Source organism: Hylobates moloch, unplaced genomic scaffold, assembly GCF_009828535.3.
Source record: "Hylobates moloch isolate HMO894 unplaced genomic scaffold, HMol_V3 SCAFFOLD_16, whole genome shotgun sequence".
Taxonomy (NCBI): domain Eukaryota; kingdom Metazoa; phylum Chordata; class Mammalia; order Primates; family Hylobatidae; genus Hylobates; species Hylobates moloch.
In genome coordinates this window covers 34,249,739-34,271,815 of record NW_026652291.1, presented here as the reverse complement: position 1 = coordinate 34,271,815, position 22,077 = coordinate 34,249,739, and the positions used below count along the sequence as shown (strand labels likewise).

Below are 22,077 nucleotides of genomic sequence, written 5' to 3'. Positions count from 1 at the left end.
AGAAGGAATCAGGTCTCAACTGTCTCCGTATGGCTGGGCAGTTGATCCAGCCATATGGAGACGTTGATCCTCTCCCCAACTGCCCCCCTGACTGCTTCACATGAATCAGATAAAGTTCTAAGACATTTACTTAAATTTAAAGACATTTATTAAATTTAAATATATATATATTTCCAATGGGATTCAAGTGAAGAGACCTGATAGATCAACATTTTGGATGTTCAGAAATACATATCTGAGATCTGTTTTCTTTTGTGGTTTTTGTAATATATTTTTTATTTGCTAAAGTTTTTTAAAGTTCAAATTCTGTGGCATATGAAAGACATAATTAATAATTAAATATTTTTTATTTAGGTGAAAACCTAAAACTTTCAGTGTTCTTTAAATGTACTTTTTGTTCTTACCTTGATTAGTTCTTTTTATTTTTAGGTAAAAAGTACATGTAGCTATGTTTTCAGTGTAATTAATTTTACATTACTCTTACGAGTCAAGAAAAAGACAAGTGTGAAGAATTGTATCAAGCCACTTGGAAAAGGATGCAGAAGAACCTGCTTTTCAGTGCCACTGATCATTCCTATTTAGTAGTGATCCCCAAATGTATATGAAAATTACAACATGGTATTCACTGTCTCTCTATAGGCAGTGTAGCTTTTCCTTGGTAGAAGTTGAAAGAGCAGTAATACTATACTTTGAGAAATAGTAGTTATAGAGCTTGCCACATAGTAGGGCCTTAATAAATATTTCTCTTTTTTAACTGGCAAAAATTATATATATTTATGGTATACAACATCATGTTTTGATATGTGAATATATTGTGAAATGATTAAATTAAGCTAGTTAGCCTATCCATCACCTCATATACTTATTTCTTTGTGGTAAGAACGTTTTAGAGCTACTCAACGATTTTTAAGCATACAACACATTATTATTAACTCCAGTCCCCAGGCTGTACAGTAGATCTCCAGAGCTTGTTCCTCTTGACTCGGTGGAACTTCGTACCCTTTGACCAACACCTCCTCTTCCCCAGCCCCTGGCAACCACCATTCTACTCTCCGCTTCTGTGAGTTCGGCCTTTTCAGATTCCACAAGTGATATCATGCAGTGTTTCTTAGTAAATCCTTCTGACTGTCTCATTTCCGTGAGATATTTCATTTCTGATATATTATGGAAGTATTCTCGTTATTTTAAAATATTTCTGTGAAACATATTTTAGGATTTATCCCAACCTTAAGTCCTGATATTTGCTGTAAAATATTTAATTATTAAGTCTTTCATATGCCACAGAATTTGAACTTTAAAAAACTTTAGCAAATAAAAAATACATTACAAAAACCACAAAAGAAAACAGATCTCAGATACGTATTTCTTTTTCTTAACTTTAAAAGTTTTAGGCATAAACATTAAGTTGTATCAGTTCACCAATTAATTGCTTAGGGGAAAAAGTCTTAGAAACTGTGAAACAGAAGTATTGTGTCTGAGTCATTCTACTTTGAGTGAGTGCTGCTGTTTCTCCTCCTAGGCACTAGCCACAGCTCTCACTCTGTGCAGTCGGGCCTGGTCAGACAGTCTCCTGCCCGGGCCTCAGTAGCCAGCCAGTCTTCCTACTGCTATAGCAGCCGGCATTCATCCCTCCGGATGTCCACCACTGGGTTTATGCCTTGCCGGCGTTCTTCTACCAGTCAGATATCGCTTCGAAACTTGCCATCATCCATCCAATCCCGACTGTCGATGGTGAACCAAATGGAACCCTCAGGTCAGAGCAGTCTGGCCTGTGTGCAGCACGGCCTCCCTTCCTCCAGCAGCTCCAGCCAAAGCATCCCAGCCTGCAAACATCACACTCTCGTGGGCTTTCTTGCAACAGAGGGAGGTCAGAGCAGTGCCACTGATGCGCAGCCAGGCAACACCTTAAGTCCTGCCAACAATTCACACGCCAGAAAGGGAGAAGTGATTTACAGAGTCCAAGTAAGTAAGCCCAGAGGTGGTCTTGTGCTGTTTTTGTTACTTATTTGTTTTTATTTCTTATTTGTTGAATGAAGGACTGTTGTGAAAACATACCTTATCTTACTTGGTCTCAAGACTAGAATATTTTTGAATGTTGGGGAAAAATTTCTTCAAACGTAAAAACTGAAAGCAAACAGTTTTTGTGATGGTGATATATGTTCCTTGTTCAGCCATTGTCTCATGGACATTGCAGTGAGGTCTACCAGAGGGCTGACAAGAATTCAAGAGGTAGCTCTTAAGATTTTTTTCTATTCCATTATAGGAATTTAAAAAGTAATCCCTCTCTGTGAAAAGCATTTTGTTTGAGATTACATAATTTTTCATCATCAAGAAAAAAATGAATTGGAAATGTTTTTATTTACCATGTAGATTGTGGATCCCAGTCAAATTCTGGAAGGGATCAACCTGTCTAAAAGGAAAGAGCTACAGTGGCCTGATGAAGGAATTCGGTTAAAAGCTGGGAGAAATAGCTGGAAAGACTGGAGTCCGCAGGAGGGCATGGAAGGCCATGTAAGTTCTTTTACAAGCTAGCGGTCTGGGGCTCTGCCTTTTTTGAAGTCTGCCTCACTTAGATGCATGGTTTTAGCTGATTTATACTTAAACGTATAATTTTCAGACAAAATTGCTACTACTAATCCTAGGTAGGGGTAAGAGTTTGTGAGTATATTCCAGGTCTCCAGTACTAACTTCTTGTTTTATTCTGAATCATTAGGTGATTCACCGATGGGTGCCTTGCAGCAGAGATCCAGGTACTAGATCCCACATCGACAAGGCAGTGCTTCTGGTCCAGATTGATGATAAATATGTGACTGTAGTTGAAACTGGGGTACTAGAACTTGGGGCTGAAGTGTGAGCCAGTGTTTTGTAAAGACATTTCTTTTTCCCTCTCAATTCCAAAGCATTGGAAAAAGAGAGGAGCAAGCAGAAGATGCCTGCAGGTATCACTTTGATCCTATGTGGGAGAGACTGAAAATAGAATGAGCTTGGTTAAGCGCCTCTCCTTTGCCCTTCACCCTGACTCCTGTCACTGTCTCCATCCCCAAATAAAGCTGAAATATTTTTTTAAGTTAGCTGCCAAGAAAACATTTTGCATGAAGGATAAAGTTCTGTTAAAATTCATCCTTAAAAAAAAGTTTTTCCTACGCATTGCCTATGCTTTAAATCAACAAACTCTTCATTTCTAAACTATGATCTCATATTTTTCTAATTTCTTTGCCAAAAATAATTGCCGTGTTTTGTCATAGAACATGAAATTCATTTACCTTGATTTTTAAGAACAGACCAGTGTAGAAATGTTCCGTTTGACTTATAGCAGTATAAAAGTTTAATGTACAGTGAAAGAGACTATGAACATAGATTTATCTTATTCCTTGAGCGCTAAAAACTTTAATGAAAAAAAACTGCACTAATTTTTTACAGCAATGCACTAAAGTCTGAGATTTCTCAGAACATTTATTTATATATAAAAATAAAATACCATTATTTAAATTGCCTTTGGGATTAGCCCCTTCCCTTTCCTTATAAACATAGGTAGCAGGAACTGTGCTGCTCATTTTTTCTGTTAGTAGTGTGTACTTCATGCCAGGACATTGGATATTTTCTTTAAAGTGAATATGGAATCTCAAGATATACATAGCTTCATCATTGACATTTCCCAGAGCCAATAGTCAGCGGATCGGTCATGTGAACACCACTGCCAGCTCCTGTGTCTACATCTCAGAGGAGCCCATGTGCTCTGCTTCTCTCCACCAGAGCAAGCTCTGCTGGGCGTGCTTCTGGGAAGAAAACACTTTTCTTTAAGAAGATGAATGTCCAGGAATTTAAAGAAAGGATCGATTGCCTTTTATTTATGAGTTTCTAGCTCTTGAAGTTATTCACATGCAGTTCAGTTAATCAAGTAAAATTTTTTTCAAATAAAAGTATCCAAGTGGTGCAGTTATTATTATATCCCTCTTTAATAATTTTGCTTTATATTTTTCCCCTTTCTGTTACTTGAATTTTATTTCCTGTAATTTATAGTGTGTAGCTGTAAATTGAAATATTTATAACTGTGAAATTGACTTAATTCATATGTTGTCTCATAACTTAAATTTTATTTTTTTTAAAAAAATGCATATTCAGGGAAATATATTACTCATATTTACAATTGGGCAATATGGGAACTTCAATTTAGATTTAATTTGCAACTTTTAGCATTTTTTAAATCCTTGATAAAATTTTCCGTTTTGGTGTGAAACTCCAAAGAAAATTGTGCATCTTCTCTGAGCATTTAGGAGCAGCCATCTTTCTACCCCTTGTGAATAGATCATTGAAAGAAACAGGTAAAATTAATTTTAATGATACATTTTGTTTAATCCAGTATAGTCAAAGTATTACTATTTCATCATGTGTCACTAGCCATATTTCAAGTACTCAATAGCTACATGTACTTAGTGGCTACTGTATTAGACAGTACAGATTTAAAGTATCTTTTGTTGAGGTGACAGAAGAGAGAAGCTGTTTTTCCTACTAATTCTGATGTAGATCTCACATTATAGCATAACATTACAGTAGAAGGAATGAAAACTAAGAAAGTAAATAGTGAACATACAGATCTTACTGCATTTCCACTTTAAAACCTATTTATTTTCCCTTTTTCTAATTTTAAACTTCTGTGGTCATTCAGAACCTAATGTGCCTTGTGTTGACATTTCCATAGACTTCACACTTTACAAAATTTACTGTTTAAAAATACTTGTCAAATGATTTACTGAACCTTTATACAAAAGTACCCTTTCTAAATTGACCATTTAAAAATGTATTTTTGTGATACTGTCATTATATTCTGCATTTGCCTCATTTTGGCAGATCTATAGTATGCCATTAAAGTTTAGTGTTGTTTTTGGTTTTGGAGGGTTTTTTTCCTGAAACTGAATTTATAATCTATTTCTCTGTATACATATATTTTTAAAATCTTCTGAAAGGAACTATGTTCCCTGCTGCTTGTTCCCGTTCTGAAGTGAATATGATCTTTTCATGGTCATTGCCTAGATAAAAATAGAGCCTTTTCAATATTAGATGGAAGATAATTCATTTTCCCACACAGAAAAAAATCTGAGCTTTACATGATTTAATCTGAAGGGCTACAATTTTTTAATTTCTAGCCCCTCCTCCAATAAAAATTTTAAACACATCACATACTCTGAAACGTCAGATTTCAAATGCAAGACTAGATTTTATATGGAACATATATGTTGGGTTTTGATTTTGTGTAGCAATTGATATATATTTTTCTCAAAACAAGTTGAATTTTGTTAACTATAATTCTTTAGTGAGTTTATAAATTAAGAACCCTGAGAGAAGCCGTGTTGTTTTTCTTAAGAGTCTAAAACTGACAATCTTTTAAAAATCATAATACTTTTCTAGTAATTGCATCAGGGAATTGGTGATAATTGAAGAAAGATCCATTTCTTAAGAATAATTTGATCTAAATTATTATATGGAAATAAACATACTTGCATTAACTAAATTGATCATAAATTCTTGTTCCTGCCTCACCCCTCACCCCCCAGAGAATAGTGAGTGACTCGTTTAGATTCTCTGCTCAACTTTTTTCAGTTATGTACAAGACTTCAGCATACATTAATGTCTTTAGTTTATAGATTTGCCAATGCTTTGATTTCCATAATATGAAAGTTAAAAGATGTAACTAAAATACTAGCTTTTTTATTCATTTCCTTTTAGTGGAGTTGTATGATTGAAATCTTTGTTTTTTCTTGTTTAATTCTTCTCCCACCCCCTCTTTTGAGAGAAAGGTAATCGTGGAATGAGTTATAAATTGTTGCCTTTTTTCCCTTTATTTCTTTCATTCAGTGGCAAAAAAACATTTTATAACTCTCTAAGCTTTTGGTTAATCTTCCAACTTATACCTTGGTGTGAACTCTCTTTTTACACCATTTTCAACACTGGATAAAACTTTAATGTTGACTTTTTGCTAAAGAACTTTAATTTTTCCAAGAATCTAGATTAACATAAGATGTTGATATTTAAGGAACTTGGAAGAGTAAGTGGTGAGGCTGTATGTATATTTTTTAAGAGATTACCTTTTAGGAAATTAGTGAACAAACTTAACCAGTGTTCTGCCTTCTTTGACTTTGTTACTGCAGGATGATAATCTATTTCTATTAGATTCGAAGTATTTTGGAAAATATTTCAAGTATATCTGAAATACTTCTAATTCTTAAAACAGAAGTAGTCAGACAATATTTGTATCCTAAGTGAGATATGGAAAATTACTCTGTATACTAAATGTCAGGCAATGAAAATGTAAGTTTTTGTGTAGGAAACCCATTAAGAAGATGTGTTTTTCTTTCTGAATTAGTTTATTTTTCCATCACATACCAAAATATAAAAATCAGCCTCACATTTTTCAGCAAGGTTAGCTTAGCCTTGGTAAATTCCTCTGTGCTTCTGAGCAGCATCCTTCTGCCTCTGCTAGCAGCTCTGCATTTGGTGGATTGCTGTTGTGAGTCATTCATCCAGCACTGGGCCTTTTAAGCTGAAGATTGACCCAGTGTCTAAAATTGTCCTTTTCTTATAGCTAGCTTTCAAGCATCTTTCCTCCTAAATAAATATGTGACTTGAGAAAAAGGTAATAATGATTTTGTTAGAATTCTTTGAATTTATATTTACTAGCTACTTAACTCATAAACTGCTGTCCAGATTGTTAATTTCATTTATATTTTAATTAATTTTTCATGAATATGGACAAAGCCTTTTCTGGGGGGGGGGGTGTGTTTTTTTTAAGTCGTCATTATTCATTCGTATTCTTTTTCTGTGTAATGTAATCATATAAAGTTACTTTGGACACAGACCCAGTTAATTTTCTCTTTTGATAGGATACATGGTTTAGACAAGGTATAAAATGTCCCTTTTTATTCTAGAGGCTTTTCCTTTAATTCAGAGATTAGTGGAGATAGTAAGGTCAGTCAAGGCTAATGTGGTACATGGAACTTGCTAATAGAGGTTGGACATTCTGTTTCAGTCTTACATGGATATTGTTTCATTGGTGTTGAGGAAGAAGAAAATTAGATACTACCATGCATTGGGACAGCATAATTCTAATATTACATTGAATATGGCTTTTTAAAAATAAGTATTAAAAAGCCAATCGTTTTCTCCATTTATCTTTTTTGTTTTTAATTTGATTGATATGCACCCAGGCCGTCTTATTTTTACTTGTTAAATGTCTAGGAAGAACTGTGATTGGAAAGGAATGGTAGGATATGAGTGGAGTAAGTTTGCTTGAAACAGAAGTATATTTTCTACTTTGAATCACCTCACCAGAGTCATCTGTCAAGAATTATGTATAACAATTTATCTTTATTGCCTACATACCACATACTCTTTCTGAATTAAGATAAATAACTTATATCTGTGAGTTGAACTTCATTATCTGCCATTTTGTGGAATCAACCTTACATTCTTTGGTGGAACTAGAGCTGATTGTCACCACAAGGTTATATGACAACTCTGTTCTAAGACTTATACCTATTATATAGGGTTATACCTTTTTTCTTATGCCTCAGCTGTGTACCTGACAATTTATGATTCAGTGGAGCCAAGCTAGAAGGAACGAAGGTCATCTAACACTGTGATGGGGATGAATTCCTGAGTTTTACCTGCACAATGAGGTGGTGCCCTGGAATTCACAACAGAGTAGTGATAGAGCGTAAGATGGCTGCTCCAGATGACTCTTGGGTTTAGTGTACTTGTGATTGAACAAGACTTTTTATCTATGAAGCTTGATTCTACAACCAAAATAATAGAAATGGGTGGGGGGGATCATGTCTGCTTATGCTTTTTAAAAGGTTATAGTTTAAGTAAAAGTAAAATGTAAAAACTGATTAACCCTATACAAGTCTGGCAGTGAGCTCTGCATGAGGAAATGGAAGGAGGAATATTGAAAATGATTCTAGGAAAGTGAACGTGAGGAAGGAAAATGGGTTTTCCTTTTCTGATCATGGGCTCTGGAAAGTATTCATGGCCTTTACCAGCATTCAGTATAAACCAGAGATAAGGACATATGTACTTACGTGTGTCTCTGAGTGTGTGTGTGTGTCTGAGTGTTATTCTGAACAGCTTGTAAATATTGTAGTTGTTTAAAATGGAAAATAAAGGCTGAGTTTTTTTGGCAAATATATTGCATCAAAAATACAGTATTGACAGTGGATAAAACACTGAGGAAATAAATTTTTTTTCATTTTGCCTTCTGTCCATTTTTTGTCAAATTGAGAAAAATTAGAGTACACTCTATTAAGTTCTATATGGCATGTTCACACTTGGTTCTGAAATCATTTTAAACAAGCTTTGGCCTGTAAACATGTGCTTCAACTTGCAATAGATCAAAAGCATACATCATACTTCATGTTAAAAGATGGTCTGTTTCACAGAAGCAACTGGCCCATATAAAAATACTCCACATCTCTGGCTTCATCTTAAAGCAAATATTCTTGACCTGTCTTTATCTCATAAAGTCAACATTCCAGGATAGCACTGAACTTAACCAGGTACCCAGTAGTGCCTCTGTGTGTTTGTAATACAGTTGACCCTTGAACAACGCAGGGATTAGGGGTGCCAACGCCCGGCACAGTTGAAAATCTGCATATAACTTTTGATTCCTCTGAGTCAACTCCTGTGAACAAAGGTTATCTTGAATTTGGAGGAAAGAGACTTTATTTCAGTGAACAGTTTGCAAACTAGGGAGATGCAGCGTTTGGTGTAAAATGGAGATACGTTCCAGAGAAAAAAGGGAAGGCTGGGGCTTTATTTATTTATTTTTTTTATTTTTTGAGATGGAGTTTTGCTCTTGTTGCCCAGGCTGGAGTACAATGGCGTGATCTCGGCTCACCACAACCTCTGTCTTCCGGATTCAAGCGATTCTCCTACCTCAGCCTCCTAAGTAGCTGGGATTACAGGCTTGCACTACCACGTCTGGCTAATTTTTGTATTTTTACTAGAGACAGGGTTTCTCCACGTTGGTCAGGCTGATCTCGAACTCCTGACTTCAGGTGATCTGCCCGCCTCGGCCTCACAGAGTGCTGGGATTACAAGCGTGAGCCACCGCGCCCAGCCCAAGACTGAGGTTTTATAGCAAAAGTTCCCCCCTAAGGTTCCCAATCAGGTCTTTTTATGTGAATGAAGAATTGAAACTTGCTTAGTTCTGATTGGTCAATACAGTGGAGCCTTGATTGGTTGGCTCAGGTGAGCTCCGATAGTTCCAAAGATGAAAAGGTATGGGTTTGGCCTGGCGTGGTGGCTCACGCCTGTAAATCCCAGCACTTTGGGAGGCCAAGGAGGGCAGATCACCTGAGGTCGGGAGTTCGAGACCAGCCTGACCAACATGGAGAAACCCCGTCTGTACTAAAAATACAAAATTAACTGGGCGCAGTGGCACATGCCTGTAATCCCAGCTACTAGGGAGGGTGAGGCAGGAGAATCGCTTGAACCTGGGAGGCGGAGTTTGCGGTGAGCCGAGAACACGCCACTGCACTCCAGCCTGGGCAACAAGAGCAAAACTCCATCTCAAAAAAAAAAAAAAAAAGGTACGGGTTTTCAGGGAACTCAGAGTTTCTGACTGCTTAGCTCCATTTTAAATCCAGGGCCAATTAGCCACTTGGGATTCATCTTGAAGAACTGGCTCTTTCAGGTTCATATTTTTCGTACTAATAGCCTACTGTTGATTGGAACTCTTACCAATAAACAGTTGATTAATTGTATACGTATTATATACTGTATTCTTACAATAATGGGAGCTAGAGAAAAGAAAATGTTAATATGAAAATCATATTTACTATTCAGGAAGTGGATCATTATAAAAGTCTTCATCCTCATTGCCTTCACATTGAATAGGCTGAGGAGGAAGAGGAAGAGCTGGACTTACTGTCAACTATCGCAGAGACAGAAGAAAATTCACATATAAGTTGACCCATGCAGTTCAAACCTGTGTATTTTAAAGGGTCGGCTGTACAGTTAATGAGTTTACTCATTAATAATGCACCACACACCACTTCTCAGTTGTATACCAATTAATAATACAGAATTCCACAAATGTCGCAGTGGTAACTCTACAGTGTAGTACAAATGTCTAAAGTGCACCTCTGTTTAGAGAAAGATTTGCCTAGCTTGTAAATTTGAGATACTCCTTTTCTACATTTGCACTATGAAACAGCATTTATTTAAGTAGTGAATTCTATAATGTTAATTTAATTGGGTTGTTTACAGTTTCAAGAAAGCAAAAACTTGAAGTTGCTGAAACAGAAAATTCGCTCACTACAAAATGAAACTGAGCTTTCAGGTTTGGGTTTATTCATGTTACTTCAGCTCTGTGTATCTGTAATTTTCTCAGCTCCACCTTCCTTTGTGTGCCCGCTTCCTTTTCAGGTAAGAGACAGTTGCCTGTAGTTCTGGGCTGCATTCCACGCGCATCATCATCCAGAAAGGAAAAAACCACTTCCAGTTACCTTTCTTGAAAGGAAAAATTTCTCCGAAGCCACAGGGTGTTTCTTCTTGCATCTCATTAATGTAACATTTGACATATACAAGATCCTTAATTCGTTCCTATGCCCTGGTTTTCTAAACCAATCACTGGCAGGAGAAATAGACTTGCCATGATTGGCTCTGACAAATTATGCAGTTTTACCGCTGCTTTTGCACAATTATTACAAATGTTAATACAGTTAATAAAAGGGAAGATAATATATTAGTAGTATGATGAAAATAATTTTGACCTCCTTGATTAAGACAGTCTTGAACACTCCCAGAGGGCTGTAAACTATGCTGTGAGAGTCACTGTTACAAGAATATGTCCATCTCATTTTCATTTTCGAATTTATTGAAATAAAGTAACTCAGTATTTCTGTAACAGCTATAGATACGTCCCCTTTTTCATTCCTGATACTGCTTATTTTTGTCTTCTCTTGCCTTTTCAAAGAACCAATTTTTGGTTATGTTGATCATTTTTGGTTTTGTTTATTCATTTTTGCACTTATATTTATTCCTTGTTTTCTTATATAGTTATTTTTCTAGCTTCTTGAGATGGACACTCAGTTCTTTGGTATTCAGCCTTTTTTCTTTTTTTCTTTTTTCTTTTTTTTTTTTTTTTTTTGAGACGGAGTCTCGCTGTCGCCGAGGCTGGAGTGCAGCGGCGCGATTTCCGCTCACTGCAGGCTCCGCCTTCCGGGTTCACACCATTCTCCTGCCTCAGCCCCCGCGAGTAGCTGGGACTACAGGCGCCCGCCACTGCGCCCGGCTAATTTTTTGTATTTGTAGTAGAGATGGGGTTTCACCGTGTTAACCAGGATGGTCTCGATCTCCTGACCTCGTGATCCGCCCGTCTCTGCCTCCCAATGTGCTAGGATTACAGGCGTGAGCCACCACGCCCGACCGCCTTTGTTCTTTTCTACAGTATACATTTTAAGGTTACAAATTTCTGTTTAAGCATTGGCTTTAGCTGCATTAGACAAGTTTTGATATGTCTTTTTTAAGCCAATCAGTTTGGCCGGGCGCGGTGGCTCAAGCCTGTAATCCCAGCACCTTGGGAGGCCGAGGCGGGCAGATCATGAGGTCAGGAGATCGAGACCATCCTGACACGGTGAAACCCCGCCAATACTAAAAATACAAAAAATTAGCCGGGCGTGTTGGCGGGCGCCTGTAGTCCCAGCTACTCGGGAGGCTGAGGCAGGAGAATGGCGTGAACCCGGGAGGCGGAGCTTGCAGTGAGCCAAGATCGCACCACTGCACTCCAGCCTGGGGGACAGAAAAAGATTCCGTCTCAAAAAAAAAATAAACCAATCAGTTCAACTATTATTTAATTTCCATTATGAATTCTTCTTTGACCCATGGGTTAATTAGACCCATATTAGTTAGTTGCCAAATATTGGATGATTTTCTAGATATTGTTTTCTAGTTATTACTTAACTGTAGTCAGATAAACTGATAGTAATTCTTTGGAACTTGTTAGCCTTGCTTTTTGGCTCAGTATGTTGTCAATTTTAGTAAATGTTGCAATTGGCAATTGAGGAAAAAATGCATATTCTGCAATGATAGCCTTCTATATTTTATATATATATGTATATCAATTCAGTTTTGTTATGTTATTCAGATTCTGTATATTATAGACTTTTTGGGAAAAGTCTATAGTTCTACATTTTTTACTCATCAATTTATGATTTATATATTTGAGGCTATGTTATTAGATACATATAAATTTGGAGGATTTTTTTATAGAGCATCCCCTTTAATATGAAATGCCCTCTTCTTCTCTAGTAATACTTCTTGCCCTAAAGTTACTTTGTGTGATGTTAGTATAGCTATATCAGGTTTATATAGGATAGCTTTGTCATTTTACTTTCAACTTTTGTATGCTTTATATGTAAGGTATATTTTTTTTTTTGAGATGGAGTCTCGCTCTGTCACCCAGGCTGGAGTTCAGTGGCAAAATCTCAGCTCACTGCAAACTCTGCCTCCCGGGTTCATGCCATTCTCCTGCCTCAGCCTCCCAAGTAGCTGGGATTACAAGCACACCACCACACCTGGGTAATTTTTGTATTTTTAGTAGAGATGGGGTTTCACCATGTTGGCCAGGCTGGTCTCGAACTCCTGACCTCAGGTGCTCTGCCCATCTTGGCCTCCCAAAGTGCTGGGATTACAGGCATGAGCCACTGCCCCAGGCCTATTCTTTCCATTGGTATTTAACCCTTTCTGTATCTTTGTGGTTTCTTTGGAATTATATTTCTTCTACCTGATGAACTCCCTTTAACATTTCTTGGTCTGCTGGTGACAAATTCCTTGTGTTTTTCTTTTTCTCACTGTGAAAATGTCTTTTTGTTTTCATTTTTGAAGGTTTTTGTGAGATACAGAGATTTGGCTTGGCAGTTATTTTCTTTCTGAAGTTCAAAGGAATCATTCCATTGTCTTCTACCTTTCATGATTTTTTTAGTCTTGTTGCTCTTTTAAGGGCAATGTATTTTTAATCCTCCAATTATTTTTTGTCTTTGATTTTTAATAGCTTTCCATATAGTGCCTGTGTGTAGTTTGCTTTGTATTTATCTTGCCAAAGTGTTTTGTTTTTTTTTTTTTTTTTTTTTTTTTTTTGAGACGGAGTCTTGCTCTGTCGCCCAGGCTGGAGTGCAGTGGCACAGTCTTGGCTCACTGCAAGCTCCGCCTCCCGGGTTCATGCCATTCTTCTGCCTCAGCCTCTCCGAGTAGCTGGGACTACAGGCGCCTGCCACCGCGCCCGGCTAATTTTTTGTATTTTTAGTAGAGACGGGGTTTCACCATGGTCTCGATCTCCTGACCTCGTGATCCGCCCGCCTCAGCCTCCCAAAGTGCTGGGATTACAGGCGTGAGCCACCGCGCCCGGCCGACCACAGTGTTTTTTATTATCACTTGAATCTTGGCCATTATCTCTTCAAATATTCCTTCTGCCATATTATTTTTCTCTCTTCCGCCCACACCACAATTATACCATATATTACACCTTTTTACCATGTCCTTTATCTCATGTTCTTTTCTGAATTTCCTATCTTTAGTCTCTCCATATTTAGTTTAAATATTTTATTCTACATATCCTCCAGTTTTTTCTTTCATCATCTATATCTAATATTCTGCTAAACTGATCTATTGAGTTATTAATTTTGTGTATATTTCAGTTCCAGAATTTGCATTTGATTCTCTAATATATTTCCAGTTACCTGCTGATGTTCTTGCACACTATTTAATTTATTAAACATATTAACTACAGTTAAAGCTCATATGTGATAATTCCAACATCTGGGTCTCCTGTGATTCTGTTTGTTGTCTGCTTTTTTTTTTTTTTTTCTCCCTCTTGGTTCTCTGTTTTGTCTTTTGTTTGCCTGTGTATTTCTGATTGAATGCCAGACACTGTATATGAAAATCTGTACATAATTGAGGCTGTAGATGTTGTAATCTTCCTCAAGATTATCTACTTTTGGCAAACAAGGTAGGAAATAAGGGAATGAGCTGTTTGGAAGATGATCTTCAGCCTTCTGAGAACTGATCTGTTTCTCTTTTACTCCTAGGGTGTAGCCCTTTAGATACACAAACTTAAAGACTGGGTTTCATCTTTGGCAGGCCCTGAATTGTAATTACAAACACCCCAGCCTTGTGAAAGTCCAAAATCACTGCTCAGTTTCTCAGCCACTGCTTTCAAATTGGCAGATGTGGCACTGAAACCATCCCCAAGAAAACTTTATAAAAATTAAGGGAGAAAATAAAATTCAACTAGGTTTGCAGTACAATCAGCAGTAATCATTAAGCCAGCTTGCCCTTTGGCCTACTTCCCTGTAGCTGGCCACTGCTTACTACCCCAGGAAAATGTAGGCCTTGTCACAAGACTTTGTTCTATAGCTAAAATCTAAGAGTTTCTCCTTTAGGTTTTACGTACCAACGAAACTACCGACACCAGCTGGTTTGAAGGGCCCCATAAGAAGCTGACTCATGGAAGAATAGTTTCCATATCCTATGATTTCATCTCTTTACCAGGACCAATCAACAACCCCAATTTTCCAGCCTGTTGTCCTCCACCATCTCCTTAAAAGACACTTGCCCAGAACCCCTCGAGGGAACAGATTCACGGCTTGAGAATTCCCCTCCATTTTCTCATCCAGCAGCCTTGGATTATTAAATTCCGATGTTGCTGCAGTTCCTGTTGTCAGTGTAGTATTAATCTGTTGTCGCCCAGTGGGCATACAAACCTGGCAGTCCTGTTACAACACCAAATACCAATCTTCTCTCTCTGGGCTTCCTTCTCTGTGGGGTCTTGGCCCCTAAAGTCTTAGTTATTGTGTTAGCACTCCAACACCTTCAAGTATATTTTTATGCTTTGTACAGCTTTCCTCATTATTTTTGATTGAAGTGTTGATCTGAAACAAGCTAACCTCTTGTCAAGTCTTTTCTTGATGTCAGTTGGCATCTTCATCCATCTATTACAACATCTAATTACTTAAGCTTTGACTTGCCTTTGCCTTGACTTTACTTGCTATATTCTTTCATTTCAGATTCAGCCATGCCTTAGTTGCTAGCTAGCCTACTGATTGTACCCAGCCACTATTGGAGGGTTAGAGTAGTGAGAGGAGTGCACAGGGTTTTGTGGTACAAACCAATGCACTTGAATAATAGGAGCTGAGGGAAAACAAGATCAGTGGCCTCAGAAGTGGGTATGGCAGCTATCTGAAATCTGTGTCACATCTAGTCCAAAATGTAACATAGAGGTAGGCCAGACACCTCAGGTAAAGCAGATGTCTAGACCAGTGACACATACACAGGATCTGACCAACATTTTGTACTCTTGCAGGCTCTGGTTAGATGACAGAGTCACATTACTCGTGATTTCAAGATCAGTGTTTTTTGTTACAGCACAGTGAGTTTTTTCCTGTTTACTTTTCTAGGCAGTGACTTTCCTGGCCTAAGGTTTTTTTTTTTTTTTTTTTTTTTTGAGATGGAGTCTTGCTTTGTCGCCCAGGCTGGAGTGCAGTGCACAATCTCGGCTCACTGCAACCTCTGCCCCCCAGGCTCAAGCAATTCTCCTGCCTCAGCCTCCTGAGTAGCTGGGATTACAGGCACGTGCCACTACGCCTGGCAAATTTTTTTGTATTTTTAATAGAGAGGGGTTTCACCATGTTAGTCAGGATAGTCTCGATCTCCTGACCTCGTGATCCGCCCGCCTCGGCCTCCCAAAGTGCTGGGATTACAGGCGTGAGCCACCGCGCCCGGCCTGGCCTAAGGTCTTATTGACTCTCCTTCATTTCAGACATGACCCCCTGTGGAGTTATAGCTGCAACAATAGCAGAGACAGGATTTAGCCAATGCAGGGGTGCTTTTCCAGCCCTAGCTTAACCTTTCCATTCATTCTAAGTGAAATAAAATCTCCACAGGTAACCCAAGGACTGAAATAGGCTTCAGGTAAGAAGTAAGTGGGCCGGGCGCGGTGGCTCACACTTGTAATCCCAGCACTTTGGGAGGCCGAGGCGGGCGGATCACGAGGTCAGGAGATCAAGACCATGGTGAAACCCCGTCTCTCCTAAAAAATACAAAAAATTAGCCAGGCGTGGTGGCGGGCGCCTGTAGTCCCAGCTACTCGGAGAGATTGAGGCAGGAGAATGGCGTGAACCCGGGAGGCGGAGCTTGCAGTGAGCCGAGATTGCGGCACTGCACTCCAGCCTGGGCAACAGAGCAAGACGCAAGACTCCGTCTCAAAAAAAAAAAAAAAAAAAAAAAGAAGTGAGTGAACTATGTATTTTTCCTGAGCTTGGTGGGATGAGTGTTTGGAAAAGTTAAATGGTTTAACTACTGAAAACCACCCAGTTCACAGGCATATGATTCATTTTGTGTGACCTTAGACTTTTTCTTGGAAGATTTGGGGCCAGAAAATAGGAAGCCAAAAATAGCTTCACTGAGATCAAATAGTTTCCTTTCCGGAAACCAGAAAACTATTCAGTTCTATAAGTTCCAACAAGTTCCTCATTAACATCACTGTTTCTCTACCTATATTAAGTCACCCCCTTGAAATTCGGGTCACAAAGGCAACCTACAGGTAATGTGGGTCATGGATAAGAGGGCCAATGAAAAAAGTGATGGCAGCTGGGCACGGTGGCTCATGTCTGTAATCCCAGCACTTTGGGAGGTCAAGGCAGGAGGATCACTAGAGGTCGGGAGTTCGACACCAGCCTGACCAACATGGTGAAACCCAATCTCTACTAAAAATACAAAAATTAGCGAGGCATGGTGGCACAGGCCTGTAATCCCAGCTACTTGGAAGGCTGAGACAGGAAAATCGCTTGAACCTGGGAGGCAGAGGTTGCAGTGAGCTGAGATTGTGCCATTGCACTCCCGCCTGGGTGACAAAAGCAAAACTCCATCCAAAAAAAAAAAAAAAAAAAAAAAAGAAAAAAATGATGGCTACTGAAACATAGGGGAAGCACTGGCGTCTCCAGTAATTAGATGGCTTGGCATAACACCAAGGCTCACCTTTTCTCCTGGCCACACAGCAAGCCTCATGGAAACTGGACATGAAGCCTTTAAAAATCCAAGATCCTCAGTCTCTTCTCTTCTAGATAACATGGAAAATAAAATCAAATTTGGGATGTATTTTTTCATAAGGAAATTTTTATTAACATTACCTCCTCAAAAGTACAAGGTGTGTTTTAGATAAAGGAGAAAGCTGACATAAGAGCTGGAATTAATGTGGATGGAGGGACAGATTGACTATCCAAATATGGTTGTTTTTAGGGTTTGTTAGGAGTTAGTACTTAAACTTGATTTTTTCAGAACCTAAAGGTTTTATAAACTTAATTTTTTTGAGAACCCAAATTAGCCTCACAAGCAACTAATGATAAGGAAAGTAGTAGATCAATATGTTGATCAAAATGCCAGTTTATTAATTCACAGTTCTAGAGATTTAGGGCACTCCCAGCTTTCTGTCAGAAGATCACTGAGAGGCCACATTGGCATCAGAAGTTAATGAACACAGAGCATAAGGAAGTGTATTTTTTCTTCCTGTGTTGGGAAACACATGCTTTACTATTTTAATACTGTTCTAGTGATAGAGGCGAGAGACAGAGAAATTTTAGGCAGTTGGGTAGGTCCTGAAGAAACCTCACCTTCAAGTCAAATTAGCCTGAAACTCACAGCCCAAAGTGAGAACTAATATTCCTGTTTGCCTATCATCTCCTGATTGGTTCTGAGTAATGTCTTTTTACCAATCAAATGTTGCGTTTTCCAAAACTACGTACTGCCTGCCCCACCCCCATCCTGTGCCGATAAAGACCCCAGAATCAATTGGTAGAGAGGAGAGACACTGGACTTTGGAGTAGAGAGATGGCTTGACTTCAGGGAAGTTGTGGCCGGACTTCAGGAAAGACGAACTGCCCTTTCTGTCCCCTCTCCAGCTCCCCTCTCGACTGAGAACCATTTCCATCACTCAATAAAATTATCTGCCTTCACCATCCTTCAAGTATCTGTGCAACTGCATTCTTCTTGGACAAGAGCTTGGGAGCCACCAAGTGCAAGCACCCAAAAAGGCTGTCACACTGGCCCTTTGCCCTTGCTGGCAGAGGGCAGTTGCCCCCCGAGACAAGGCAGGGAACCAACTGAGCTGTTAACACACAGCCGTCTGCAGACTGCGTAGCTAAGAGAACACTGTAACATTCCTTCTGGGGCTTTGGGGTCACAGGCACCCTCACACGGAGACTGCTCCTGCTGGCACCCAGAGTGGTCGGCATAACACCTTTTCTCCTGGCTCATCTGCCCATGGCCACACAGCAAGTCTCACGGAAACCACGAGCCACACTCACATGCTCCCTCCCACAAGGGGTTGAGTGCGGCAGGCCGAGTAAATGGGGAACCCCCGTTACAAGTATGATGAAGGGGCTGAGAAACATACTGAATCACTAGTAGTAGAATAATTATTTTAATCTTTTTCCTTACTCCAGCAAACACAAAAATTTTGGTTGACTTCCTTTTCCACCTGCCTCGGCCTCTCAAAGTGCCAGGATTATAGGCATGAGCCGCTGCGCCCAGCCTGACTTCCTTTTGCAAGACTTCAGGCAGAACAACCCCATTTCTTCCATTATCAAATTCTTGCTTTGGTTATGCTCATATATCTCAGTTATGTTCCAGCTTTCATATTCAACTCCTACCTCCGCCTAGCCACTTTAATTAGGGTACTGCAGCCCTTGTCCTTCCTGCTTTGTCTGGGGAGAATAGATCTTAACCTTAGGTGTCAAATTTACTAGTTTTAAGCCTTGGAAATTCCCTTCATCTTACAGTTCAAAGGATACCACTTTACGAGACCTCCTACTTTATTACATTTCTAACTAAGAATAATTTAATTATTTTTCCCAAATACACCATCAATTTGGGGCAGGAGGAGAATTAAATAATTTTTTCTTATAACTTTTAAACTATGAGCAAACAAATACTTAAAAGACATTAAAAGTAAAGTCTAATTTTTAAAAGAAAGTTTAGGCCAGATGCAGTGGCTCACACATACAATCCCAGTACTTTGGGAGGCCAAGGTGGGAAGATTGCTTGGGCTCAGGAGTTTGACACCAGCCTGGGAAACATTGCAAGACCTCATCTCTACAAAAAATTTTAAAAATTAAGGGCTGGGCGCGGTGGCTCATGCTTGTAATCCCAGCACTTTGGGAGGCCGAGGCGGGCGGATCACGAGGTCAGGAGATCGAGACCACGGTGAAACCCCGTCTCTACTAAAAATACAAAAAATTAGCCGGCCGTGGTGGCGGGCGCCTGTAGTCCCAGCTACTCGGAGAGGCTGAGGCAGGAGAATGGCATGAACCCGGGAGGCGGAGCTTGCAGTGAGCCGAGATTGCGCCACTGCACTCCAGCCTGGGCGACAGAGCGAGACTCCGTCTCAAAAAAAAAAAAAAAAATTAGGTGAGCATGGTGGCATATGCCTGTAGTCCTAGCTACTGAGGTGGCTGAGTTAGGAGGATCACTGGAGCCCAGGAGTTCAAGGCCAGGCTTGAGCAAGATAGGAAGACCCTGTCTCTAAAAAAAAAAAAAAGTTTTAAATTAGTTAGGTGTGGTAGCTTGTGCCTGTAGTACCAGCTTCTCAGGAAGCTGAGGTGGGAGGATCGCTTGGGCCGGGAAGGTCAAGGCTGCAGTGAGCTATGACTGTGCCACTGCACTCCAGCCTGGGTGACAGAGCAAGACCATGTCTAAAAAAAAAAGTGTTTGAAGAAGAAAAAGGGAGTTAAAGAATAGATTATGCAACATTGATCTCATCTGTCTTTGTTCTGCACCTGGGAAGATAAGCGTATAATTGACATTATCAGTGCTAAATTGAACAGAATTTTTAGTTTTAGGAGCTAGACTGCAGACCTAAAGGGCATTTGCATTGAAAGGGAGACCCTAAGGAAGTCATTAAAGGCTACTACAGTAATTCAGCTGCCAGGCAATGTTGGCCTGGACTAAGATGTTGACTGCAGTAGGTCAGGTTCTGTGGAAACAGACTGAGCCTGACATTTTTGCAGAGGAAGTTTATTGGGGTAGAGTGCTTTTAGGAACAATGTGTGTGAAGGAGTAAAAGAAGCAAACAGGGCAGAGAAAGAAATTGCACTGCAATGCAGTTACAACAAAGGCTTTAGTCAACATCTATGGGGAGGCCTGGAGCTAGATGGCCCTTCTAAGATGTCCTGGATTTTAAAAAGAGAGCTGAGGGTGATACCTGGGAAGGGATCACTTCTGGAATCTAGGGGAACGATGACCTCCCTCTTGAAGTGGAATCTACATCCCCTTTAGTTCTTGCACTGCTCATCTCTGCATATCTCCCTCCCTTACTACCCTTTTGAGAGTTCCCCTTAGCCAGCACCTCTGCTAGTCAAGGTGGCTTACCTCCTGGTGTGACCCAAGCTGCCTCATCCTTGAGAGTTCTGGACCTCTAGTCCCCATGCCCTGATTCTCAGGCAGTGTCTGCTCTACATGGCTGTCTTCCATTTAAATTGGGCAGGGGATTGCCATGAGACACCCTAGTGGATCACTTGGGTGCCAGATGTGTGCCCTCCTGCCCCCACTGTGTGACAGCCTCGCCTCCTCCTGGTGATCCTGGTGGGTCACCCCTGCCATGGTGGTAGCTTCTTTCCTTGCCTGCTTGTCTCCGCACAAGTGACTAGGTGACAGCGTAAACGGACCCGGGTTCAGCTGCTCACCATGCAAAAGCCAGACAGAGGGTTGGTGGGAGGAAAAGCAGGTTTAAATGGAGAGCCAGTAAACCAAGTGTCAGGCCTCTGAGCCTAAGCTAAGCCATCATACCCCCTGTGACCTGCACCTACACATCCAGATAGCCGGTTCCCGCCTTAACTGATGACATTCCGCCACAAAAGAAGTGAAAATGGCCTGTTCCTGCCTTAACTGATGACATTGTCTTGTGAAATTTCTTCTCCTGGCTCATCCTGGCTCAAAAGCTCCCCTACTGAGCACCTTGTGACCCCCCACTGCGCCCTCCAGAGAACAACCCCCTTTGATTGTAATTTTCCTTTATCTACCCAAATGCTATAAAACGGCCCCACCCTTATCTCCCTTGCTGACTCTCTTTCCGGACTCAGCCTGCCTGCATCCAGGTGATTAAAAGCTTTATTGCTCACACAAAGCCTGTTTGGTGGTCTCTTCACAAGGATGCGCATGAAATTTAGTGCCCTGACTCGGATCGGGGGACCTCCCTTGGGAGATCAATCCCCTGTCCTCCTGCTCTTTGCTCTGTGAGAAAGGTCCACCTACAACCTCAAGTCCTCAGGCTGACCAGCCCAAGAAACATCTCACCAATTTCAAATCCGGTAAGCGGCCTCTTTTTATTCTCTTCTCCAACCTCCCTCACTATCCCTCAACCTCTTTCTCCTTTCAATCTTGGCGCCACACTTCAATCTCTCCCTTCTGTTAATTTCAATTCCTTTCATTTTCTGTTAGAGACAAAGGAGACACGTTTTATCTGTGGACCCAAAACTCCGGCGCCAGTCACAGACTAGGGAAGGCAGCCTTCCCTTGGTGTTTAATCATTGCAGGGATGCCTCTCTGATTATTCACCCAGGTTTCAGAGGTGTCAGACCACGCAAGGATGCCTGCCTTAGTCTTTCATCCTTAGCAGCAAGTCCCGCTTTTCTAGGAGAGGGGCAAGTACCACAACCCCTTCTCTCCGTGTCTCTACCCCTTCTCCGCCTTTCTGGGGGGCAAGAAACCCCCAACCCCTTCTCCTTCACCCTTAGCAGCAAATCCCACTTTTCTGGGGGAGAGGCAAGTACCCCAACTTTGTATCTCTGTGCCCCGATCTCTTATTTCCGCGCTCTGACCTCTTATATCTCTGCACCCTGATCCCTTATTTCCACGCCCCGACCTCGTATCTCTGCGCCCCAACCCCTTTCCCACTTTTCTGGAAGGTAAGAACCCCTGAACCACTTCCCTCCATGTCTCTACTCTCCCTTTTCTTTAAACTTGCCTCCTTCACTATAGGCAAACTTCCACCCTCCATTCCTCCTTCTTCTCCCTTAGCCTGTGTTCTTAAGA

The 22,077-nt window shown here is 40.4% G+C and overlaps 1 protein-coding gene across 6 annotated transcripts in view; it reads left to right on the top strand.

Annotated features, from left to right (window-relative positions):
* The window catches only part of PCNX1 (pecanex 1), a 210,935-nt gene extending 200,019 nt beyond the window's left edge, over window positions 1-10,916 (top strand). For 5 of the 6 annotated variants that reach the window (XM_032134763.2, XM_032134758.2, XM_032134762.2 and 2 more), the window contains 3 exons: window positions 1,520-1,962; window positions 2,371-2,511; window positions 2,714-8,248. In XM_032134763.2, coding sequence (XP_031990654.1) covers window positions 1,520-1,962; window positions 2,371-2,511; window positions 2,714-2,854 — 725 coding nt within the window. In that variant the 3' untranslated portion in view covers window positions 2,855-8,248. Of the gene's footprint in view, window positions 1-1,519; window positions 1,963-2,370; window positions 2,512-2,713; window positions 8,249-10,422 lie in introns of those variants that run through there. The other variant, XM_058429893.1, reaches the window with a different exon arrangement.
* Window positions 10,917-22,077: the final 11,161 nt, after the last annotated feature.